The sequence below is a fragment of the Natator depressus genome, chromosome 1, assembly GCF_965152275.1.
Source record: "Natator depressus isolate rNatDep1 chromosome 1, rNatDep2.hap1, whole genome shotgun sequence".
Classification (NCBI taxonomy): domain Eukaryota; kingdom Metazoa; phylum Chordata; order Testudines; family Cheloniidae; genus Natator; species Natator depressus.
Window position 1 is genome coordinate 324,181,824 of NC_134234.1, and position 21,483 is coordinate 324,203,306.

Genomic DNA, 21,483 nt, shown 5'->3' on the forward strand with positions numbered 1-21,483 from the left:
GTTAAATACCATAGCACAGATTAAAAATTGTATGACAGATGTTAGTTTTTACCATTAAAAATTCATCTCTTCCAAATGGAGTACCACAGGGTCAAGTCAGTATTGGGGACATATACTATTTAATACTTTAATGATCTAGAAGAAGGCCGAAGATCAGCATTAATCATACTTGCCAGCCTCCGAATTGGAGGAACATTAAACATAAGGATGATGTATCCACACTAAGTGGCTTGGAGAGATTAGAACTGTGAGTTGTATACAGTAAAATGGGATTTAAGACTGAAGTCCTTTTGGCTGGAGAGAAAAGTAGCATGTGTACAAACTGGAGATAAAAGCTGTCTAGAAACTAGTGAGTCAGAATGAGTGGAGAGAACATGTAAAATGCATCTGAGATCACATTGCAGTACTGTTAGAGAGAAGTTAATTCTGTTCTCAGAAATAGTGATTTAATTTAAAACTAGAGATGTGGTGATCCACTTTGACTCTACGTTGATAAATGATTGTTTCAGAGCTAGAATATTTCATGCAGTTTTGCGATCTACTTGAGGGTACCAAAAAAATGCAGAGGAAACCACATGAGTGGCAAGGAAATCTTATCAGGATTAGAAAATAAAATGAGATCCTGAGTAGGCTAAATTTAGAGTCTGGAAAGGATGTCTTACAGGAACGTAATCAGCCTAAACAAATACCTTCAAGGAAATAGAAGTGGGAAAAATGTTCACATTTTTGCAAGATGACATGGAAAGGGGCAATAATTTTAAGGCCCTTTTCCCTAAGACTGCCCTACTTCTCTCCTGTCCCCCTTCTCTTACCCCCCCACTTCAGTAGTTTGGACATTGGAGCTATTCTCAGAAGTGGTGGTTGTTTGGGAGAATATTATGTAAGAGATTTAGTGGGTAAAATAGTCCTGAAAAAGGTGTGGCATTCAGCTCAATCTGTGTGGTCTTTTCTGACCCCTACTACTGTACCTTTGCATGACTTTTGGAGGTGGGACTAACTTCTGCCACTTCGTAGTTTCTTATGGTGGAGACAATTATTGTTGTAATGCTCATGGTGTGCAAGATGCATCCCAAACGCAGATGAAGATATAGTCCCTGGCCTGGAGAACCTAAAATTTAAAAACCCAAATGGAGAAAACTTTACCTATATGTAACAATCCTATCAGGGTGACACCCTCATGTCTGTCTTGTTATGCTGTGTTGTCTTGTTAAACACACTGTTATCTTGCACACTACTATCCTCCCTGTCTTTCTCCCACAACAATTCCAAATTTTAATTCCAGTGCCACTATGCCCCTTCTTTTCAATATTCTATTTCCTTCCTCCATATAGGTGAGACTAAAAATATTAATAAGATAAACAGAATCACTAAGTGGGTTACAGACCTCTTGTTTCTTGGATATCTCCTTGTAGAAATGTTTTTTTAGGAGGGATTTAAATAGGGTGCAGTGGCTTTTACTGACCAGTTCCACATTCCTAGTCTATTCTGAATAAATTGCTTGTTCAAGTATTTAGCTTCCTTCAGGAATATTGGTGGAAAGTGTTTAATTTTCTTTAGATTAACGTTTTTAAGACTTCCAGTCAAATGGGTACTTAAGAGAATATATATGTCCAGTTTCTAAAGGGGTTAAAAGCAAGCAACTGTTCTTACCCAAGGTAGTAACTTAAAAGGGGGAAAACAATAAGACCTTTTATTTTCTTTACGTAATGCTCTTTGAGATGACTTTAGAAAATGAGCAATCAAAAATTGCTCCTGTCTTTAACACTAATCAGCAAGCTGTAGGTTTTATAAATTCTTTATAGCTTTGCTTTTAAACAAACTGAATGGAAAACTTCACTAACTGTATGCATGCACCTGAGTAACTGTCTACATGTATGATATGCTCAATTAAGCAACAAAATTTGTTAGAGCATGAATGAATAGGCCATGGGATATATTTAATATGTTATGAAGCAAAGGCTTGAGTAATTTCAGAAACCCCCCAAAATTCATGAATGGTCCATCAGTCCAGGTTCTGGAGAATCTTTGGTTTTATAAATCTATTTACCTTTTTTAAAGATTCTTATCTTTCTGTGTTAAATAGTATGATAAAAAATAAACTCTGTGCTAGCTTTATTGAAGCAAAGAAACAAAATTACTCTTCAGAAATCTGGTCCTAAAACTGCCTTTTTCCACCCCCCCAAGAGTAGTGGCATGACCATTGAGCCGTCACAATTGAGCAGAGTTTCTCACTGTAGAGATGGAGGAAGATAGAGATGTCAGAGTGGAGTAAGGAACTGGGCCAGCACATCAAATCCCTATCAGTCTTTGCTTCTGCTCTAGAGCTATAGAACTCCTACTTCTATCACAAATTACCTAGATTTCATGTCCCAAAAATCTGCATTCTTGCATTTTGGCAAGAAGTTATTTTCTTACTATGGCATCCCACTAACATGCCCTTTTCTAGCTCTTGGCTCACATTCCCATATGACCCCCCCTAATCATTCCTTTTCTCTACACTTCACTCCCCACTTACGTGTGGTCAGTGGTAATACTACTTACCAGTTTCTGATTCTAACCTTTTTCCTTCCGTTATTGCAGGGATATGTTTAAACAGTTTTTTTATTCTTTAATTTTCAGTTGGCTTACGTATATATTTTCTTCTGTTCACTGTATCCAACTGTTACAGTTCTTGAATTTCCCCTCACGTACATAGTTTTTTATTAATGTTAACAGTTACAATAGCTATGGAAAAAGTTTGAATACAATTCCTGGAGTGGGTCTTTTTTATCTTAGCTCTTCCTGACTGACCATTCTAGCTTCCTGTGTTGAAGGTTTAGAGGTTTGATCCACTTGGGAGGGATTTCTGAATATGGCCTCTTAGAAGATAAAATAATGTGCCCTCTGTCAATTTAACTTCATATAACTGTTAGCCTGAGTTTTATCTGCGAGCATAAAAGTATAATTGTGCATTACATATTTTGCCACAGCAACCATTGGTGTATAGCGATTGATAAAATTATAATAAACTTTCATCTACATATTAATAGGGTGAGATGCTGCCAAGAGGATTTTTTTGTAAAAGAAAACAGGCTTATACTGGAAATAAAAAGAAAATCCTTTAATGCTTCATTGGGTTGGGTGATCTTGGGATATGTTTACACTGTAATATAAGCCTGGGCTCAGACTCAGGCTAAAACCCTAACCCTTCCCCTTCAGTCTACACACAGATCTCTTGAACATGTGCTCTGACCCAGGGTCCCAGGATCCTGTGAGCATGGAGGGTTGGTCTGAACCCAAGTCAAGATGGTACCCAGGGTTCAAGCCCTATTGTTTTGTAGTATAGTGTAGGGATGTTTTGCAGCACCCCTCCTTTCCTGGACTCTGGGCCTTGGAGTCCACCAATAATATCCCACAATGCTATCGGCCAACTTCCTTTGTCCTCTGTCTCCCAAGAATGAGCAGTTGACTCCATGGAAATGGAAGCACCCGCCTTGTTCCAGTGCAGCAGTTTGGTGTTTAACCCCTCCATTTTATTCTGATTGCCAAGCTGCAAACACACCCTAGGAAAACCTTCAGTGTTTGCAGTGGATACTGACCAGATGTCCCTTTACAAAGCGTGCTACTTCATGGTCATAGGAGCACAGCCAGATTTTGGTTAATCTCTGGTGCAAGGCCAGAAAAACTGGATTTTAGTAAGAGTACTAGGAGTGACCATGAATACCAGCTACTAGGAAAGAAGATGGTGGCACTGGAAACTTATCAGACTGGCGATCAGTGCAGAAAATGGATTAAGCAGCTCAAGAGTACCAGAAAACCAGAGACCACAAATGCATCTCTGGCTGCTCACCACCATCATGCCCATTTTATGAGGAGTCTGACTGGGTGCTGGTGAGTGCACTGAGTCATCAACTGTGTACAATGACCTGGTAAGCTGGGATGGCGTCCAGCTGGTCCCAGAAGCCAGCATGGAAATAAATAGGAACCACTAGCAGGTGCCGAATGAGGCAAATGAAGTAACACTATTGGTGAAACTGGTCCTAGGAGGTGGCTTTGCCACAGGAGCAGCTGCAGCACATCTTGAGGATGTACTCAGAAGAGCTTTTTTTATGCCCCTTGGAGGAACACCCCACTGCAGAACTGGCAGCCGAAACAGAAGAGGGAGAAGCTACCCCAGAGCCAAGTAAGTTTCTGGGTCTATTTTTGTGTTTGTTAATATAAGAATGGGAGCAATTTCTACTGTAAGAACCAATGCAAAAGAGATCAGCCCTAGATAGAAGCATGTATCCATTAATGGCAGATTGCATGCCAGTGCCGTGACATCACGATGCCACCCTCGCCCACCATAGGGAATTCAAAGTAGAGACCAGGAAACACAAACAGTAAAACAAGCCTATAAAAAGAGAATTTTTACTGGGAAGGTGCACATTTTTTCTAATGAATTCCAGTTTGTTAAAATAATAAACTAATATTACTTTCCCTGTATGTATGTCGCTTAATACACTGAGTTGGTAACAAGCTGCCTGAAAGGACTGAACTGTATGGTGGGGAAGAGGTTCATATGTAGTTCATTTCTTTTAAATGTAGTCTGTACATTCCATGGGTGATGAAACCACTAGTCCCAAATATGACTGGGGAGATTGAATTCAGTCCATAAATTTGCCAGGGGGGAGAGGGACTAGCTGTCTTTTTTCATGCAGTCCTAAAAGACTGTATCGGAAGCCATAGGAGGTCTGAAGCCATGTGGAAGCTAATGCAGCATCCTATTGATTCCCCCTTGAATTCTGATCCAAACCCATAGCAGGAACTCCAGATAGTTAGTCACATTTTGAGGAAAGGTATTTTTCAGGGCCACCTCAATAGTTCACCAGCCCACTCCATTTATGGATTTGGTGTTCAGTCACCATATGTATGAATACTTTGGTGGCATGCAATTTTTCTCACTGCGATTTAATCTGGCTGTGTCCAAGGAGCTTCTGTGGTCTGGAGAAGCCCTCTGCCAATATATTGACATTGAGTATCAAAAAGTAACATTTTCTATCCTTGAAATTCGAAAGACTTTTATTTGGTGCTCCTGCATAGTGATATTTAAGATCTGTGTCTTGTCCTGTTCCAGGCCCCTCAAACTCTACATGTTGCAATACCTCCTTAGCTTGCCCACATTGCAGAAGCCTGACTCGTCGTACCTTCGTAAATGGTTCCAGGAGGAAGTATGACTAATTTGATTGAAGTTCTGGACTGGGCCAATAAGTAGTGTGAGTACCAAAGGCAAAGGGACTTGCGGCAAGAAGAAAAACATACTGAGAGGCCAGTGGACAGGCTCGGGCTGACTTTGCAGCTTGAGGACAAGGTAGCAGCATGGAAGCAGGCACTCTTCACGGTTCCTGGAACAAGAATGGCAGCTAAAGGAGGAAGAGAGAGCACAACAGAGAATTGTTTGAGGGGCTGCTACCTCTAATGGCTGCAAAAGTGCAGGCTCCTGCTGCACCTGCACCATGGCCTGTGTCCCCTCCATGGTACTTTGGCCTGCATTCCAGGAACAGCTTGGACAACTCCATGACTGGGTGGCCCATTCACTGGGGCCCTATTAGTGACAGGACAGGGCAAATGTGTCTCACGCGGTCCTCAGTATTGAACCTCTCCCCCGTGGACACCCCTGTCCTGGCTGCAAGTGTGTGGCAAACATGGAGGGTATCTTGTATATAGTTCAACTATTTGCACTTGTTTATGCACTTGGCTCTTGGTTATTTTTAAAGCTTTTGGTGTTGCTGATGATTTGGTGTGCTAAAGGCAGCTGGCCTGCCAGGCAGCAGTTTAATATTGTACTTTTCCAATACATGTCTGAAAATAAAGGTTTTCATTTTGTAAAGAAATTTTATTGTCACGGCAACACATCATATACTAAAAATAAACGCATGGGAGGTTGTATGCCAGAGGTGGGGAACCTTTTCTGTGTCAGGGGACATTGACCCATCAAAAAAAATCAGTGGCGGGCTGCATACGTTCAACTCACTTGCATGGGGGGCATTGAGGTTTGGGGCTTCCACCCACAGCAGGGCAAGCCAGTGCTCGTGGCTCCAGCCCCCCCGTGAGTGCCGGCTCGCCCCACCGAAGGCGGGGGAAGCCCCAAGTCTCCCTCCCCGGTGGGTGAGTTGAATGTATGTGGCCTGCAGGCTGGATGAAAATGAGCGAGAGAGAGGTTTCCCACTCCTGTTCATGCAAAACCCGTGTCTCAATACAGCTATAAACATCAATCTATACTGTTTTTCCCCCCTCCCGCCCCCGCATTTCATAATAAGCAGTCATGTCATTCAAAAGGACAGTACATGGTGATCAAATCCCCTGCCACAAAAGTAATCAATGCTTACCCGACCCCCACCCCCAACAAGCACATTCATAAACATACTATTCTCCCTCTGCCACTGGCCCTTGCCAGTCCATAATGTGGGAACACAAAGCATCCCTAATTTCTGTTGTCCCGGTGTATCCAGCTGCAGCTGTGTTAGGTGCACTTTGTGGCTGAGTGTCTGTCATATTTCCATTTGGGGAAATGGCTCACCTTTGGCTTCACAAAGATTATGAAGAACACAGCAAGCCACAGTAATGGTGGCTTTGGTGACACTGAAATCCAAACAGGTCTGTAAATATTGCCAGCAGGATTTCAATAGGCCAAACGTACATTCCATCACCACTCTGCACCTGCTGAGACTGTAATTAAACCTTTTTTTGCCAGGGCCTGTAAGATCAGGGTATGGTTTCACAAAGCAAAAAGGGACATGCTGGGTCCCTGAGAATAACAGTGAGTACCTGTTTATGACAGTCATGTGGTGGGAATAGTGTCCCAGCCTGTCTCAGTTGGTGGGAAAACCCTGGTGGTATGAACTTTTCCAGTGCAGTCAACATTGAGGTTCATAATTCAGCCTCTGTTGTCCACAAGGTCCTTCATAACTATGGAGTAAGACCCTTTGCGGTTTATGAATTCATGTGCTCCTTGAGATGGGCACACGATGAGCATGAGTCCCAGCAATGGTCCCGTTGCAGTTTGGAAACCCTATTTGTCACACTGTTTGGAGTGGCTCATAACTTTGAGTGCCTACCTCAGGACAGATCGTCAAAAACAGGGCAGATACCCCAAACTGGTGGTATATTCTATAATTTGATTTCACCAGCCCAGTAACAAATATGAACTCTTGGATCATTGTAGTAGTCTTACATGGAGTCACAGACAGACTGGAGAGCCCAAGGGGACTGTCTTGTCACCAAAAATCACAAAATATTCAGGTTGTTTCTAGTCCCAAGAGACCAGTCACGTACCCTAGATCTTACACCAAAAACAACACTTGTAGCTAATCCTGTAATAAACTATCTAAATAGTTTATTAACTAAGGCCATGTCTAGTGTAGACGTGATAAATCGATCCCCGATCGTTCAGCTGTCTACTCCAGAACTCCACCATGACGAGAGGCGGAAGCGGAGTTGATGGGGCAGCGGCTGCAGTCGATCCTGCGCTGTGAGGACGTGAAGTGATTCTAAATCTAAGATACGTCTACTTCAGCTACACTATTCTCGTAGCTGAAGTTGCGTATCTTAGATTGATTCCCACTCCCCCCCAGTGTAGACCAGGCCTAGGAAAAAGAAATTAGTTATTTACAGGTTAAAGCAAGCAAACATATATACACAAATGAGTTACCATCTATGGTTTCTGAAGGTGACAGAAATGTAGTAATCTCTATGTTCAAAATGTCTTACAGGGTGGATCCAGGTTGACCCTGGGGATCTGTGCTTTGGTTTGGTGTCTCTGGCCCTGTGAGAGTTCAGACAGCAAAGAGAACTATTTCTTCTTGTGAGCCCCTTTATATGGCCTTTCACCAGAGTACAAACCAATGGGATGAGTGCTCCTGCATATAAATTCTTCATGGGTGGATGGGGCAATCAAGAAAGCTCTTTGTCCTAGAGGGCCCACCAAGTCTTGATAGGTTTCAGAGTAGCAGCTGTGTTAGTCTGTATTCGCAAAAAGAAAAGGAGTACTAGTGGCACCTTAGAGACTAACCAATTTATTTGAGCATAAGGTTTTGTGAGCTACAGCTCACTTCATCGGATGCATTCAGTGGAAAATACAGTGAGGAGAGATATATATATATAAATGTCTTGATAGTTTGTCTTGGTGGGTGGTGAGAACCACTCTTCCTGTCTCCGTTCACAAGTTCAAAGCAGGCATTTTTACAATTTTATAAAACAAACTTACATTTTACCTTGTAACATGGAATACAGACAAGTGAGATTAATGCATGCAGCAATTTACAAGCATTTCATAGTCTAAATATATTCTTATAAAACTAATACCTATTCAGAACAAACCTAACATACAGGTGAGCTGGTTTGGTTTCCATCTAAACCACACACCTGCTTGTGTCAAATCTCTGCCACCATTTACCAATAGTAGACTTTCCAGCACCAAATGGATGGCAATGGACCTGTAACAGTCTGGGACAGCCAGCGTCTAAACAGTTACAGCAATCTGCTTCTGGACTTGCATGCCCACCCTCATGCATATGATCTTATACAGGAGGGTCCAGGGCAAGCTGCTCCCAAAGCTTCAGAAATATAGCAAAAGTTCTGGATGTTGTGAAGGCCAAGACTATAACACCTGGCACTGGCCACTATAGTAAGATTGGATACTGGGTTAGATGGACCTTTTGGTCTGACCCAGTATGGCCATTCTTATGTCAGCATTTGAAACCTGTGAAAACCTTTATTTGTAGGCAGATACACAAGCAGCAAATTAAAGATCAACTGGAAAGCTGCACATCTGTAAGATACCTTCCTTTCTAATGGTATGTCTACACTGCAAGGTAAGCCCAGGGTTAGCAGGACTCATGTCAGGGGACCCTGGGTTTGAGAATCCATGATTGCCAACCCTAGCTTAAAATTTTTTTGACCTAACCTGGGGCTCTGGTGTCCACACTGTAGTACGCAGACCCAAGTCCAACCAGCCATATCCCATTTAACCCAGTATCCGATCTTATGATAGTGGCCAATGCCAGGTGCCCCAGAGGGAATGAACAGAACAGGTAATCAACTGATCCATTCCCAGCTTCTGGCAAACAGAGGCTAGGGACATCATCCCTGCCCATCCTGGCTAATAGCCATTAATGGACCTATCCTCCATGAATTTATCTAGTTCTTTTTTGAACCCTGTTATAGTCTTGGCCTTCACAACATCCTCTGGCAAGGAGTTCCACAGGTTGACTGTGCATTGTATGAAGAAATACTTCCTTTTATTTGTTTTAAACCTGCTGCCTATTAATTTCATTTGGTGGCCCCTAGTTCTTGTGTTATAAGGAGTAAATAACACTTCCTTATTTACTTTCTCCCCACCAGTCATGATTTTATAGACCTCTATCGTAGTCCCCCTTAGTTGTCTCTTTTCCAAGCTGAAAAGTCCCAGTCTTCATCTCTTCTCATATGCAACCGTTCCAAACCCCTAATCGTTTTTGTTGCCCTTTTCTGAACCTTTTTCAAGTCCAATGTATCTTTTTTGAGATGGGGCAACCACATCTGCACACAGTATTCAAGAGGTGGGCGTACCATGGATTTATATAGAGGCAATATATTTTCTGTCTTATTATCTATCCCTTTCTTAATGATTCCCAACGTTCTGTTCGCTTTTTTGACTGCTGCTGCACACTAAGTGGATGTTTTCAGAGAACTATCCACAATGACTCCAAGATCTTTCTTGCGGGGTAACCGCTAATTTAGACCCCCATCGTTTTATATGTATAGTTGGGATTATGTTTTCCAATGTGCATTACTGTGCATTTATCAACATTTGAATTTCTTCTGCCATTTTGTTGCCCAGTCGCCCAGTTTTGAGAGCCTTTTGTAGCTCTACGCAGTCTGCCTGGGACTTAACTATCTCGAGTAGTTTTGTATCATCTGCAAATTTTGCCATCTCACTGATTACTCCTTTTTCCAGATCATTTATGAATATGTCAAATAGGACTGGTCCCAGTACAGACCCCTGGGGGACACCACTATTTACCTCTCTTCATTCAGAAAACTGACTGTTTATTCCTACCCTTTGCTTCCTATCTTTTAACCAGTTACCAATCCATGAGAGAACCTTCCCTCTTATCACGATAGCTTACTTTGCTTAAGAGCCTTTGGTGAGGGACCTTGTCAAAGTCTTTTTGAAAATCTAAATACGCTATATCCATTGGATCCCCCTTGTCCACGTTTGTTGACCCCCTCATAGAATTCTAGTAGATTCTTGTTTCTTGATGTTTTTAGTTTTTAATTCACATGAAAAGGATGTCTTAAGTACACTTTTTTGTCTTGTTTTACTTCCCAATAGAATCTTCCAGTAACATTCCTTAATGGTTTTGGAATTATAACAAGTTATAACACAGTACAAAACATTTTAAAATGTTTCTATAATATGAGCAAATAGTGATTCCTTATTGAACATAATCATCTTTAGGTAGATTGTTTGAACTTGATATTGGCAAAATGTTAAAAAAAATTAAGAAAAAATTTTGAGTGCTGCCACTAACTTGTGAGTAAGAACATTTCATGCTGTCCCAATTTCATCTGATAACAGCATCGTATAGTTAATTCTGGGAGCCGTTGAGTCGGGAAGTTCTGTAACTAGTGCTCATGCTAACTGCCTTAGTAAATCTCAGACTCTAGTATTACAGTATTCGTGCCTGATACAATAGCCACACCTGATTTTTTTATCTAAGTACTTTAGACTGGGGAGAATTAATTTTGTTCCTACTGTTAGCTGCAAAGCCAGAGCTTTGATTAACTTGCAATTTAGACTTATTTCGGTACAGTAGAACTCAATTACTTCAACTCCAGCAGTGATGTGCTGGTTCTTTAGGATCCGAAGGAGGTGTTTAAATTACACAGGTATCTTTCAGTGAGCCAAGTCCTTGAAGCTCTCTTACCTAATTACTTGGTAGCTTTGTTTGCTAGAGAGTAAGACACCTGTAAAGGAAAAGGATAATGGGAATTGGTGTTCAGTAGGATGAAAAATGGTAACTTTTTTCAAACTGATAGTATCCTTTAGACCCAACATTTAAATGATTAAACTAATTACAGCTGAAATATTTCACAAACGTACAAAGATAAGGCAATGCTGAACGAGAAATGGGAAAATAGAAGGCGTGAGAGAAGGAAATTGGTGGTAAAAGAAACATGACAGTGTTTCTACATCATCCTGATTTAGTTTCTGTTTCTATAGAAAACACAATAGTTCTTTATTTGGGAGAGGAGATTAGAATGTTGATGATGATGATACAAGTCAAATTGCCACTTACTGTGAATGAAGCTGCATGCCATAATGGCAAGCAATTCCTCTGCCACATTTCAAACTCTGAAGAACCTTTTAACACATATTCAGTTAGGCTAAAATTAAAAACCGTTCAAGAATCGGTTGGCTGCTAATAATTTGTTAGTGGTGATTTTAAAAACATTTTTCATTTAACTATTTTTTTCTAGAAAATCACCAATGGGCTATTTTTGATCATTCCTGAGGCATGGGTATATGTTTTAACCTATAATTCAGTTTCTGACAAGTTAAGCAAATTGTAATGTTTCTCCCTTATGGCTGAATAAGATCTGATGCTTAAATAAAGTCGAATAATATGGTGTCTAGCCTCAGCCCACTTACATAGGGTTTAATGTTCCTCTTTTAATTATGCAGAAGAATGCAGAGCTCAGTATCTATTTTTGGTTAATCGTAGCAGCTGCATTCCATGACCTTGACATCACTCTTTTATTTGATGATAAAACTCCACAGTGTGTTAAACAGAGTAACCATGGATTGAGGGTTTTTCATTTGGACGCTAGCCAGTCCTCATTTAAATCTGAACTACATTTTGCCCTATTTTAATACAGTTGCACTTTTCCACTAAGCACAGAGTGATTTAAAATTTAAATGGTCTATTTTATTAATCCTTTGGTGCATGGTTGGAGGATGGGTGCACTTATAGAAATGCTTTTCCATATTTGCATTACCCAGCCTCTTCCTATTATTTGTCATCTCACTTATTGTGTTTATACATTTTTAGATTGTAAACTTTGTTGGGCGTAGATTATCTTCCTTTTCTGAAACATCCAGTATACTTTAGGGCACTATACAATAAATTAGTTTGAGTTAAAATTATTTTTAAAAAGTAACAAACTGTTAACTTCCAAATCAGGGCATATTCAGATTTTATAATGAAAGCTGTGTAATGATTATGAAAATGTAGTACATCTTTATATTGAAGTTCATTTAAATGCTATGAGGAGTAATAAGGTGATTAAGATCTAAAAGCTTTTCTCCCCAGGGCTTACTGTGACAGATTTCATAGAAAAAAAAATACTTACGTTGCTACATAAACTATTCTTCACCTTTATACAAGCTATGAAGATAACTAAGCAGTTTTTAGTATCCTGGAAACATCTCTCCTACTCTGCTGGAAGCAGCAGACCTAAGTCATAAGGAGTTTTTCTTGTGCTCTTTTGGGTCAGACTCACCTCTGCTTTGTTTTTGAAAGGTGTCAGTAATCTGAAATAGTATTTCACTGTTTTTAGATAAACTTTATCTATAAATCCAGGGACAAGTAGACGTTCTCCAGAACACGAAATAGCATATTAGAGTCTAATTTTAAAATCTTGTTCTTTAGTGGCTTGCTGAACGTCTCAGAAATTCGTTTACATAATCTTCAAGAGTGGTGCAGCCTTCTTGTAAAAGTGACAGGCACATCACATCACATTGACATTTTAGCCAAAGTCTTCCTGAGGATGTGAACAAACAAATATTCAAATATATTACATACCCAATATTTGAATTCACATAGCTATGTTACTCCTGTTTGACAAACTATAACATCTTAAAGCAATGACATATTACTTAAGAAGACAATAGGAACCTGTTCCTGAGAGGTGTTGATCATCCACTTTGCAGAATCAATGGATGTTGCAGGTGCTCAGCACATCTCTGGTTTACACTCTGTGAGAATTGAACCAAATTTTTCTAAAGAATGGCTCCAGTTAACCACTCTTCTCTTAATCACAATAAGATGGCTGCAAGAGATTTTTTGCCAAGCCATTTTTAACAAGCTAGAAGGGATATTACTAGATATCATGAGTAAAATTCCTGTATAGTGAACCCAAACGTTAGAATCAGCTGTTAGGCCAAAAAACATTGAAATTCCATTATTTGGATTCGCTTATGCAGAAAAACAGTATTCAAAGTCTGTCAAAATTCCAATTTTTTTCTTGCATCAAAATTTACTCATATCTTATGGAACTTGGGCATGAAGCCTGGATAACGGATGTCCCATACTCTTTAAAAGCCTAACCCAAGGTTTGAGTTCACTCTTCTGGGTAAAATTTCTCACTTTTTTTTTTCCCCCTTTCATGTAGGTATGACATCACAAGGGCAATTAATTGTATAAACCACATAATTGTTCTTGCATATAATCCTGTGCTTGACACGTTTTTCCCTTGTAATAATAATGCCATCCGCTGAATGAAAGTGTCTTAATGCATTTTTCTTAATTTTACTGTAGGGGAAATTGATTCACTTCGAGTAAATGTATTCAAATCCTCTTGTGGAAATGTGGTTATTGAAAAATTACTCTCCAAAGTTCATCTACTGATATCTCATACCCAAGTATCAAAGTCTCCAGCATACATGACACCAGATTATATTTAATTGCTTCTGCATCAAAAATCTTCATAAAAATGTTTTACTCTTTTTCCCCTGCTTGCATTAATTTCACACCCCAGTAGATAGTACGCTTTTTATTCTCATAGTGGAAAAGACCCCCCCAATTTTAATGGCCCTGAAAAATACCTACCTCTATATAACAAGTGATTCCTGTGTGTAGACTTCTTAAATAAATCTTAAGTCATTTTAATTATTTTAACATCAAGAAGACCTGTTACTTCAGTGTCACCTTACAGTAAATTTTATTAGATACCTATTTTGTATATCTTACACACACCTACCTAAAATATTTCTCCCTTTCTCAAAAACTACAAACTTTCTACCAACACTTAATATAAATAGTATAAATTGTAAACTCCTGTCAAAATCCGCTCTACTAATTTCACTAAAACAAATTTGCAGAGGTGTCTTTGACCTTACCCCTGTTGCTTTTCTCTCCCAAAAAAGGTGGTAATGAAATTTCTTGTCAACAAATCAGATACTCCAATAGATGAATCTGTTCTTATATACTGTATGTAACTCACTGAAGCTATGCCATCGACATGTTAGTGTATAAACTAATGTTCAGAGTAACAAAAACTGAATCTATATTCACAATACTGCCATTAAATCTATGGAGAAAATGTGTTTTGTTTAAAATGTCTCTAAATGTCAAATAGACTTTTATTTGGGAAGGACGAGGGCAACAAACTGAGCTAAAGTTGAGAGGGATTGAGAACCAAAAAGAGTGTGTTTCTAAGATATCTTTCCAAATATTTCTATTTTTGTTTAAATATAGGGATTTTTTCCTAGCTTCACTAAAAGCAGTGGTTTTTAGAGGGTGCTTTATGCTCCTATGAATCCAATTGGGTTTTTTTCCTCAGAAAATCTTTCAGGGAGTATTGTCACAATGGCTATTAGCCAGGATGGGCGGGTATGGTGTCCCGTAGCCTCAGTTTGCCAGAAGCTGGGAATGGATCACTTGATGATTACCTGTTCTGTTCATTCCCTCTGGGGCACCTGGCATTGGCCACTGTCTGAAGACAGGATACTGGGCTAGATGGACCTTTGGTCTGACCCAGTGTGGCTGTTCTTATGTTCTTAAGAAGGTCTGACCATTCTACAAATGCTCTGTAGAGTCAGCTGTGGGGAGAAAAGTGAGGGAAAATCTGCTTTGAAGCTATTTTATGGGTTAAGGTTTGTAAGATCTGGCCTTAAAAGTTAGTATTTGTGGCATTATCAAGCATCTTTTTCAAGTTATATTTTGGAAGACTTATCAACTATTCCCTTGCCATTTATACTGTTGTGCTTGGTTCATATCTGCTCTGTCAGCCATATTATACAACCATTTTTGGCAAGCAGTAGAAGTGTTGCCCATGGTTTAAGATTAATGTATGTTGGATGTTTCAGAATTTTTTGAGCTATAATATTAGATGTGATGATGCTGAAGTACAGAGAATTTACATAATTACTTTTTTGCAGTTGTCTTGTAGAAGGAGATGTTAAGGAAGAAATCTTGCAGCCTCCAGAGCCTCACCCAGTACCACCCATCTTAACACCATCTCCTCCTTCAGCTTATCCGACAGTCACTACTGTGTGGCAGGACAATGATAGATACCATCCAAAGCCAGTTTTGCACATGGTTTCATCAGACCATTCAACAGACCTCAATGAAAACTATAATAAATCAACAGAACATTCAGGGAAAAATGAACCCAATGAACGTGTGGAGAAAAAGCTGGAGCGCAACTTAAGTTTTGAAATTAAGAAGGTACCTCTTCAGGAGGGACCACGAAGCTTTGATGGGAATACTCTTTTGAACCGAGGACATGCAATTAAAATGAAGTCTGTTTCATCTTGTGTAATGCATAAGAACTCTAAGCCACTGGATCATAGTTCAGGGGATTCACTTGTAGACTCTTTTCAAAACTCTAGTATGGAATACAGTGTGCCACAATCTAACAAAGCCGTAGTAGCTTCACTGGAAGGGCTGCAGAGCCAGAAGGATTCTGATGCTCCACCAAGACCAGACCGTCTGCTTCTCAAAGAGAAGGGGCATGCCACGTGGTCACTACATGGGCCTGAAAATGCACTGCCTACATCTGCATCTGAGGCTATGTCCTCAGATGTCTTAAGTCACAGTATTAAAACTGCCTCTCTGGTACCAAACCCCACATCTCAAGTGGAATGCTCTTCCAGTGAAACAGTTGATCATCGGAGCAGTACACTTTTAGTTAGAGCACCCCTCTGTTTCACTAATCCTCTTCATTCCGATGATTCTGACACAGATGAGAGGAACGTTGATGGACCCATGACCAAAAGTATGTCTAATATTTCAACCGCAAGTGCCACAGTTTCTGCTTCAACTAGTACTGAAAACATTTCTGCTAGAAAAGTATTATCAATGTCCATTGCTAGACAAGATGTTCCAAGCATAAGACATTCTGAAGAGGAAAAAGGTAGGTTTTTTTTGTATTTCAGCTGTATTTGTCACTTTTAATCTGTAGAGTGGGAAAATATTTTATAATTTAAGACAGTATTTCAAAGAAATATTTAATTACAAATCTTAAACTTTAAATTGACAGTATGGCTGCTTCTGCAACAATCTAATTTAGTTTCCCAATCTCCTGTGAGTTAACCCTGTTGTATTGTTACTACAAACCTTGATAAACTGCCTTGAGTGCTGTATTGAGAAACATTTACTCCATGAATAGCCTGTTTCTACCTTTTCAACCGTCTCATTCTTCTCATCTGAAGTTAGGTTGCCCCTTCATTCCACCACTTTGGATACTTGGAAATATTAGTGTAAATTTTTTGTGTACTTAACAAATATCACAGTCTGTTAAATGTTGGATATCCAATTAGTTTGGATAACTACATTCACAGTAAAAAAAAAAAAAAAACATAGCAGCAATACACCCTTCTGAGTAATTTATCTGGCTGCTGTCACCACTGGTTAAAGTAAAACAGTCATCTTTGCTTTATCACTCTTTGAGAAACGTGTTATGTTGTGAATAGAAGATGCATTTCTAATACTACTGATGGGCTCTGTGGTTTTTGCAGTTCGCTGCACCAGAATGGGGTGAGGAAGGTAGGCTTACACCCTAGTTCCATTCAAAAGAAAGATGTTAAACATAATTGAGCAGGTGACATCGAACACTAATGTGCAGCGACAGTCAAAAAGCTAACAATGTTAGGAATCATTAGGAAGAATAGATAAGACCGAAAATCATTATGCCACTATATAAATCAATGGTACAGCCACAACTTGAGTACTGCGTGCAGTTCTGGTTCCCTTATCTTTAAAAAAACAAAAAAAACCACACACACTGGGAAAAAGTACAGAGACGGGCAACAAAAACGATTAGGAGTATGGAACAGCTTCCATATGAGGAGATATTAAAAAGACAGGACTGTTCACTTTCGAAAAGAAAGGACTAAGTGGTGATGTAATACAGTTTATAAAATCATGAATGGTGTGAAGAAAGTGAAAAAGGAAGTGTTATTTACCCCTTCACATAACACAATGAAATTAATAGGCAGCAGGTTTAAAACAAAGGAAGTACTTTCTCACACAACACACAGTCAACCTATGAAACTCTTGCCAGTAGGTGTTGTGAAGACCAAAAGCATAACTGGGTTAAAAAAAAGAATTAGAAAAGTTCACTGAGGATAGGTCAATGAATAGCTATTAGCCAAGATAGTTAGAGATATGGCCCCATGCTCTGGGTGTACCTAGACCTCTGACTGCCAGAAGCTGGGAATTGATGACAAGGGTGGCTCACTCAATAATTGCCCTGTTCTGTTCGTTCCCTCTGACGCATCAGCCACTGTTAGAATGCAGGATACTGAGTTAGATGGACTATTGATCTGACCCAGAGTGGCCATTCTTATATTTTTATGAACCATCACATATTGACTAAATCATTCAGATTTGTGGCATCAAGTAAACCATGTTTGACAAAGTTCTTGAATATAGTTGACGCCTTTTTAAAATTAAGATAATTATAATGAAGCAGTTTACTGATTTTTGTGCGTGCCACCATCTTGAATGGCCCAAAATGAGAGGAAGGTGTTCAGTGATATGAGATGTTGAAGTCAACTTTCTTAAACGAAGCGTGATCCCTTTGCTGCCGCTTCAGAGAAGTGTTTTGGAAGTTTTTATATTTTTTCCTAGGCTATGCTTCTGTCAGAAATGACCTATATTTAAAAGCATACTATCTTTTGACAAATCTAAAAGAACACTATCTTTACAGGTGCTTCAGGATTAAATTCTTTCTACAAGCATAGCTTGCACATAGTCTAAGGGTTAAAAGTAGCTAATTCCTATTTTAAGGTTTTTTTAAAATCATAAGATACGTACCAAAAAGCAAATACCCTTTGCTTCCGTCCCCTATTTAGCATATCTGCCAAAATGGTCTGTCTTGAGACTAGTAAAAAAACAGGTAAATTCATATTAAACTGTTTATTTTCAATGTATTTCTACTCGGGCTTTTGGTGTTCTCACCCAGGGCTGTTGCTATGTCTATTTTGCTGTTGTCAGTCCCAAGTTATGATAATGTTCAAGTCTATCTCCTCATGTCTGAACATGTTAGCCATGTTCTCCTGGCATGGATACTGTGAGGACATAAAAGTGAGATGTAAAAAAGATGGGAATGCAAGGTGTGGTATAAAGGTGATGAAAGACTGAAAAGAACATAGCACCCAGAGGCTTGATCAATGGAATTGCTGCATCAGAAATGTGTGTGTGTGTGAGAGAGAGAGAGAGAACTTAAAAATGAACTCTGAACTGTGGTTTCTAGAAGACTTGATAAAACATTTTAGGCAGAGGACTCTCCCCTTTAAGGTTTTAAATTGTGGTAGATTCTAGTTTGTCATATATGTGCCGCCTGGTCGTTGTGGGTTCACCTGTCTCCCTTGTATTATGCGGATTGAACCATGTTTAATGGTCAAATGCAGTTCTTCCTGGTAACCAGTTGTGTTGTATTAGAGAATATGCTGGTGCAAAAACATTCAAGGGCTGGTCTTAAAATGAGGATTATAAATTGTGCTTAATACCCTTGACGGGCTGTTTAGGCTTTATGCTTTGATTGTATGACTAAGATTTTCAGTGCTGCAGTAGCAGTTTGCCCTTTCTGAGAAATTATTCAAATGGAGCAGGCCTCAGTGGAGCACCACCCCTAAGCTGATGGGTTTCTTTCCCTTAAACAGAACCATGTATAGGTGATCAGGAGTCATCATCCACAGTGTCACACTAGGACTATGCACCATGTTGTCTCTTAAAGATTACCATGCAGACACTTATGTTTGAAACAGCTCTTTCATTGGGGTTTTATTTTTCTCAGTCTCAGCCTATTATACCAGGTTCTTCAGACTTTGCACCTTCCTGTTAAGGTTTTATGCTGCTGCTTGCAGTTCGTCCCAGTTTCTTCCCTTCCCAGGCGTACCGCTTCCTGAAGTCTTTCTGCTGCTCCTCACATCCAGGTACAGTTTTTTCTGCCCTGGGCCTCCCTTCTTTCTGATGGGGATTTGCTGTTCTTCATAGCTAGATAGTTTATTCCTGCCCTTCCTGGGCCTAGAGTCTAAGGAGCTATCATGCAGTTTTTCATTTCGTAGAGTCCCTCCCCAGTCCTTTTCAAGCTCTCTTGTCTTGTTTTCTCTCTAATCCTACTCCCAATCAGGTGCCACCTGCCCCCTCATTAGGCTCCCAACTGGGTGCACCTCTTAGTCTCCAGAGAAGCTGGACCCACTTCATTTAAGAGGCTAGCCACCCTGTGACATAACCGCACGAAGGCTATTTGTGACACTTGGTTGTAGAGTACTTTGAGATGAAAGTGCTAATAATTAGTTAAAAGTCCTAAAGAAGAGACCGTACACGTGTGTGTGAACTTTTCTTGTCTATACTAGAAAATTTTGGCATGCTAACCACTGTTACAGGCATGCCAGCAAGTCCACATGCCAGGCTTCCAACAGTGCACCAGTGCTCATGGACTTTGTGGATGCCATTTGAGTTAATTATGACATCTGTTCATCTCTACCATTGTATCACCAGGGTAGAGAACAGTACTGGCATAACAGCTGCAACAGTGCAATTCATGTGCATTACAGCGCACCAATTGTTGTTTAGGTGCTTCTGTATTGTACAAGGGTCAAATTTGCAACAAGCCTTTCACCCGTTCAAATTGGATTGCATGTGCTTGGGATGTCAGTATATGTGTTTTCACAATCTCTTGAGTTACCAGGCCACTTTTGTAGTATGTCAGAAGAAACCATCATATAAATGTGCTGCCAGCTGGTTTGGAAGTGTCACGGTGTTTGAGAACCTGGAGCAACCAGCAGATTACTCCCAGCTGAACCGATTCATAATACCATGTTTTGCAGCTGGGTTCCAAATGTCTTGCCAAGCAAAGTATCATTAATTCTGGGAGAAGATAGAGGGTCTGAAGGTCCAGTGCAACAAGGCTTGGAATGTTGACAGTTGCTCCACAGCAGAGTGGAAGACACCTATTTATGACACATTGATAATATTCTCAGCACATCATCATCTGAGTTTATTTTAGTCTGAGTTCATTTTGGACAGCATCAAAAAAGCTGGCAATGTGCTGTTGAGGGACCAGGCAAGGTGCAAAGGACATATGTGGTCCAATCCAGAACTGATGTGGATAAAGGCTTATCCAAAACCGTTCTGGGTGCTGAAGATCTCTTTGCAGAGTGTCCCTTTCTGGATACAAGCAGATGAGCAAGCTTTAAATGAGGACTTGGGCGATGAAAGGTCCTCTAAACAAGATATGTTGCTGTTAGTTTACTCCTCTGAAAGTAATGTCATGAGCTTAGAGTGAAAGCTTAATAATGGAAAGAGGAAGGTATTTGTAGACACTTTTTGTTCTGTTACTAACATTTTGGAAAAAGGAAGCCTTTGTTAAAAATTAAACATGCCCTAACTTTCTGTTAAGGTGTGAGAGCTGACTATATGTTCTCTGGAAATATCCGGTAAGTCTTCCAGCAAAACTGGGAAAAACATGAATTCGTATTCCTGATATTTCAAAGGCAACAAGTGAGTAAAAATAAGAACCCAAATGTTTTCTAAATCATAATGAAGCGAAAGGGCTCATATTCAGTTTTCTAAAATAAATCTTTTACAGATTATCTTTAGAGTTTGAATTTAAAAGGGAAATGAGTGCTACTTTTGACATTCCTTGGTACTTCAAGGATGGTCAATACATTAATATGCCTGGTGACTCTCTCCTTATTTCTCAGTTTAGAAACCACTACTGCATCAAGGCCACAATTTGGAAATGTTAGTTACACCAAGATAGCGAACAGGCAGCACCAGAAGGAGCAGATGCTTGACCTATCTGTATGCTAAGGCAGAGCAAGAGATGAAATGGTGACCATCATAGGGGTGTGAAAATACACAGTAATAGAATTTGAGGTGGAGGACAAGAAACAGAAGTTTGAGGACAGTCCACCTTTTTTGTGTACATTCAGGGAAGAGGACAGAGAAGCCATGGTGGAATACATCTATTGTGACAGGGAAATGAGCCTACTGGGAAAAGAGTACCACAGGGAGCTCTTCACAGGAAATAAATGAAGAGCAAGAGGCAAATTGCAGTTTGTTCCTCTCTGACTCCCTGCACATGTGCATTATGTTCCAGCTCTTCAGTACAGTGCCATTAGACAGGAACACTACATGTTGGACTGGCCATTCTTACCTGCTTCTTCCTGGGCATTCCCATGCAACTCTGCCCCTCATCAGGATTAGGGAAAGAGACTGAATCCACAGAAGATGCAATTCCTGTCCC

At 39.9% G+C, this 21,483-nt stretch overlaps 1 protein-coding gene across 2 annotated transcripts in view; it reads left to right on the forward strand.

Moving 5' to 3' along the window:
- PTPN12 (protein tyrosine phosphatase non-receptor type 12) overlaps window positions 1-21,483 on the forward strand; it is a 148,013-nt gene that overhangs the window by 111,485 nt on the left and 15,045 nt on the right. For both annotated transcript variants that reach the window (XM_074942540.1, XM_074942541.1), the window contains exon 13: window positions 15,164-16,140. In XM_074942540.1, coding sequence (XP_074798641.1) covers window positions 15,164-16,140 — 977 coding nt within the window. The remainder of the gene's footprint in view (window positions 1-15,163; window positions 16,141-21,483) is intronic.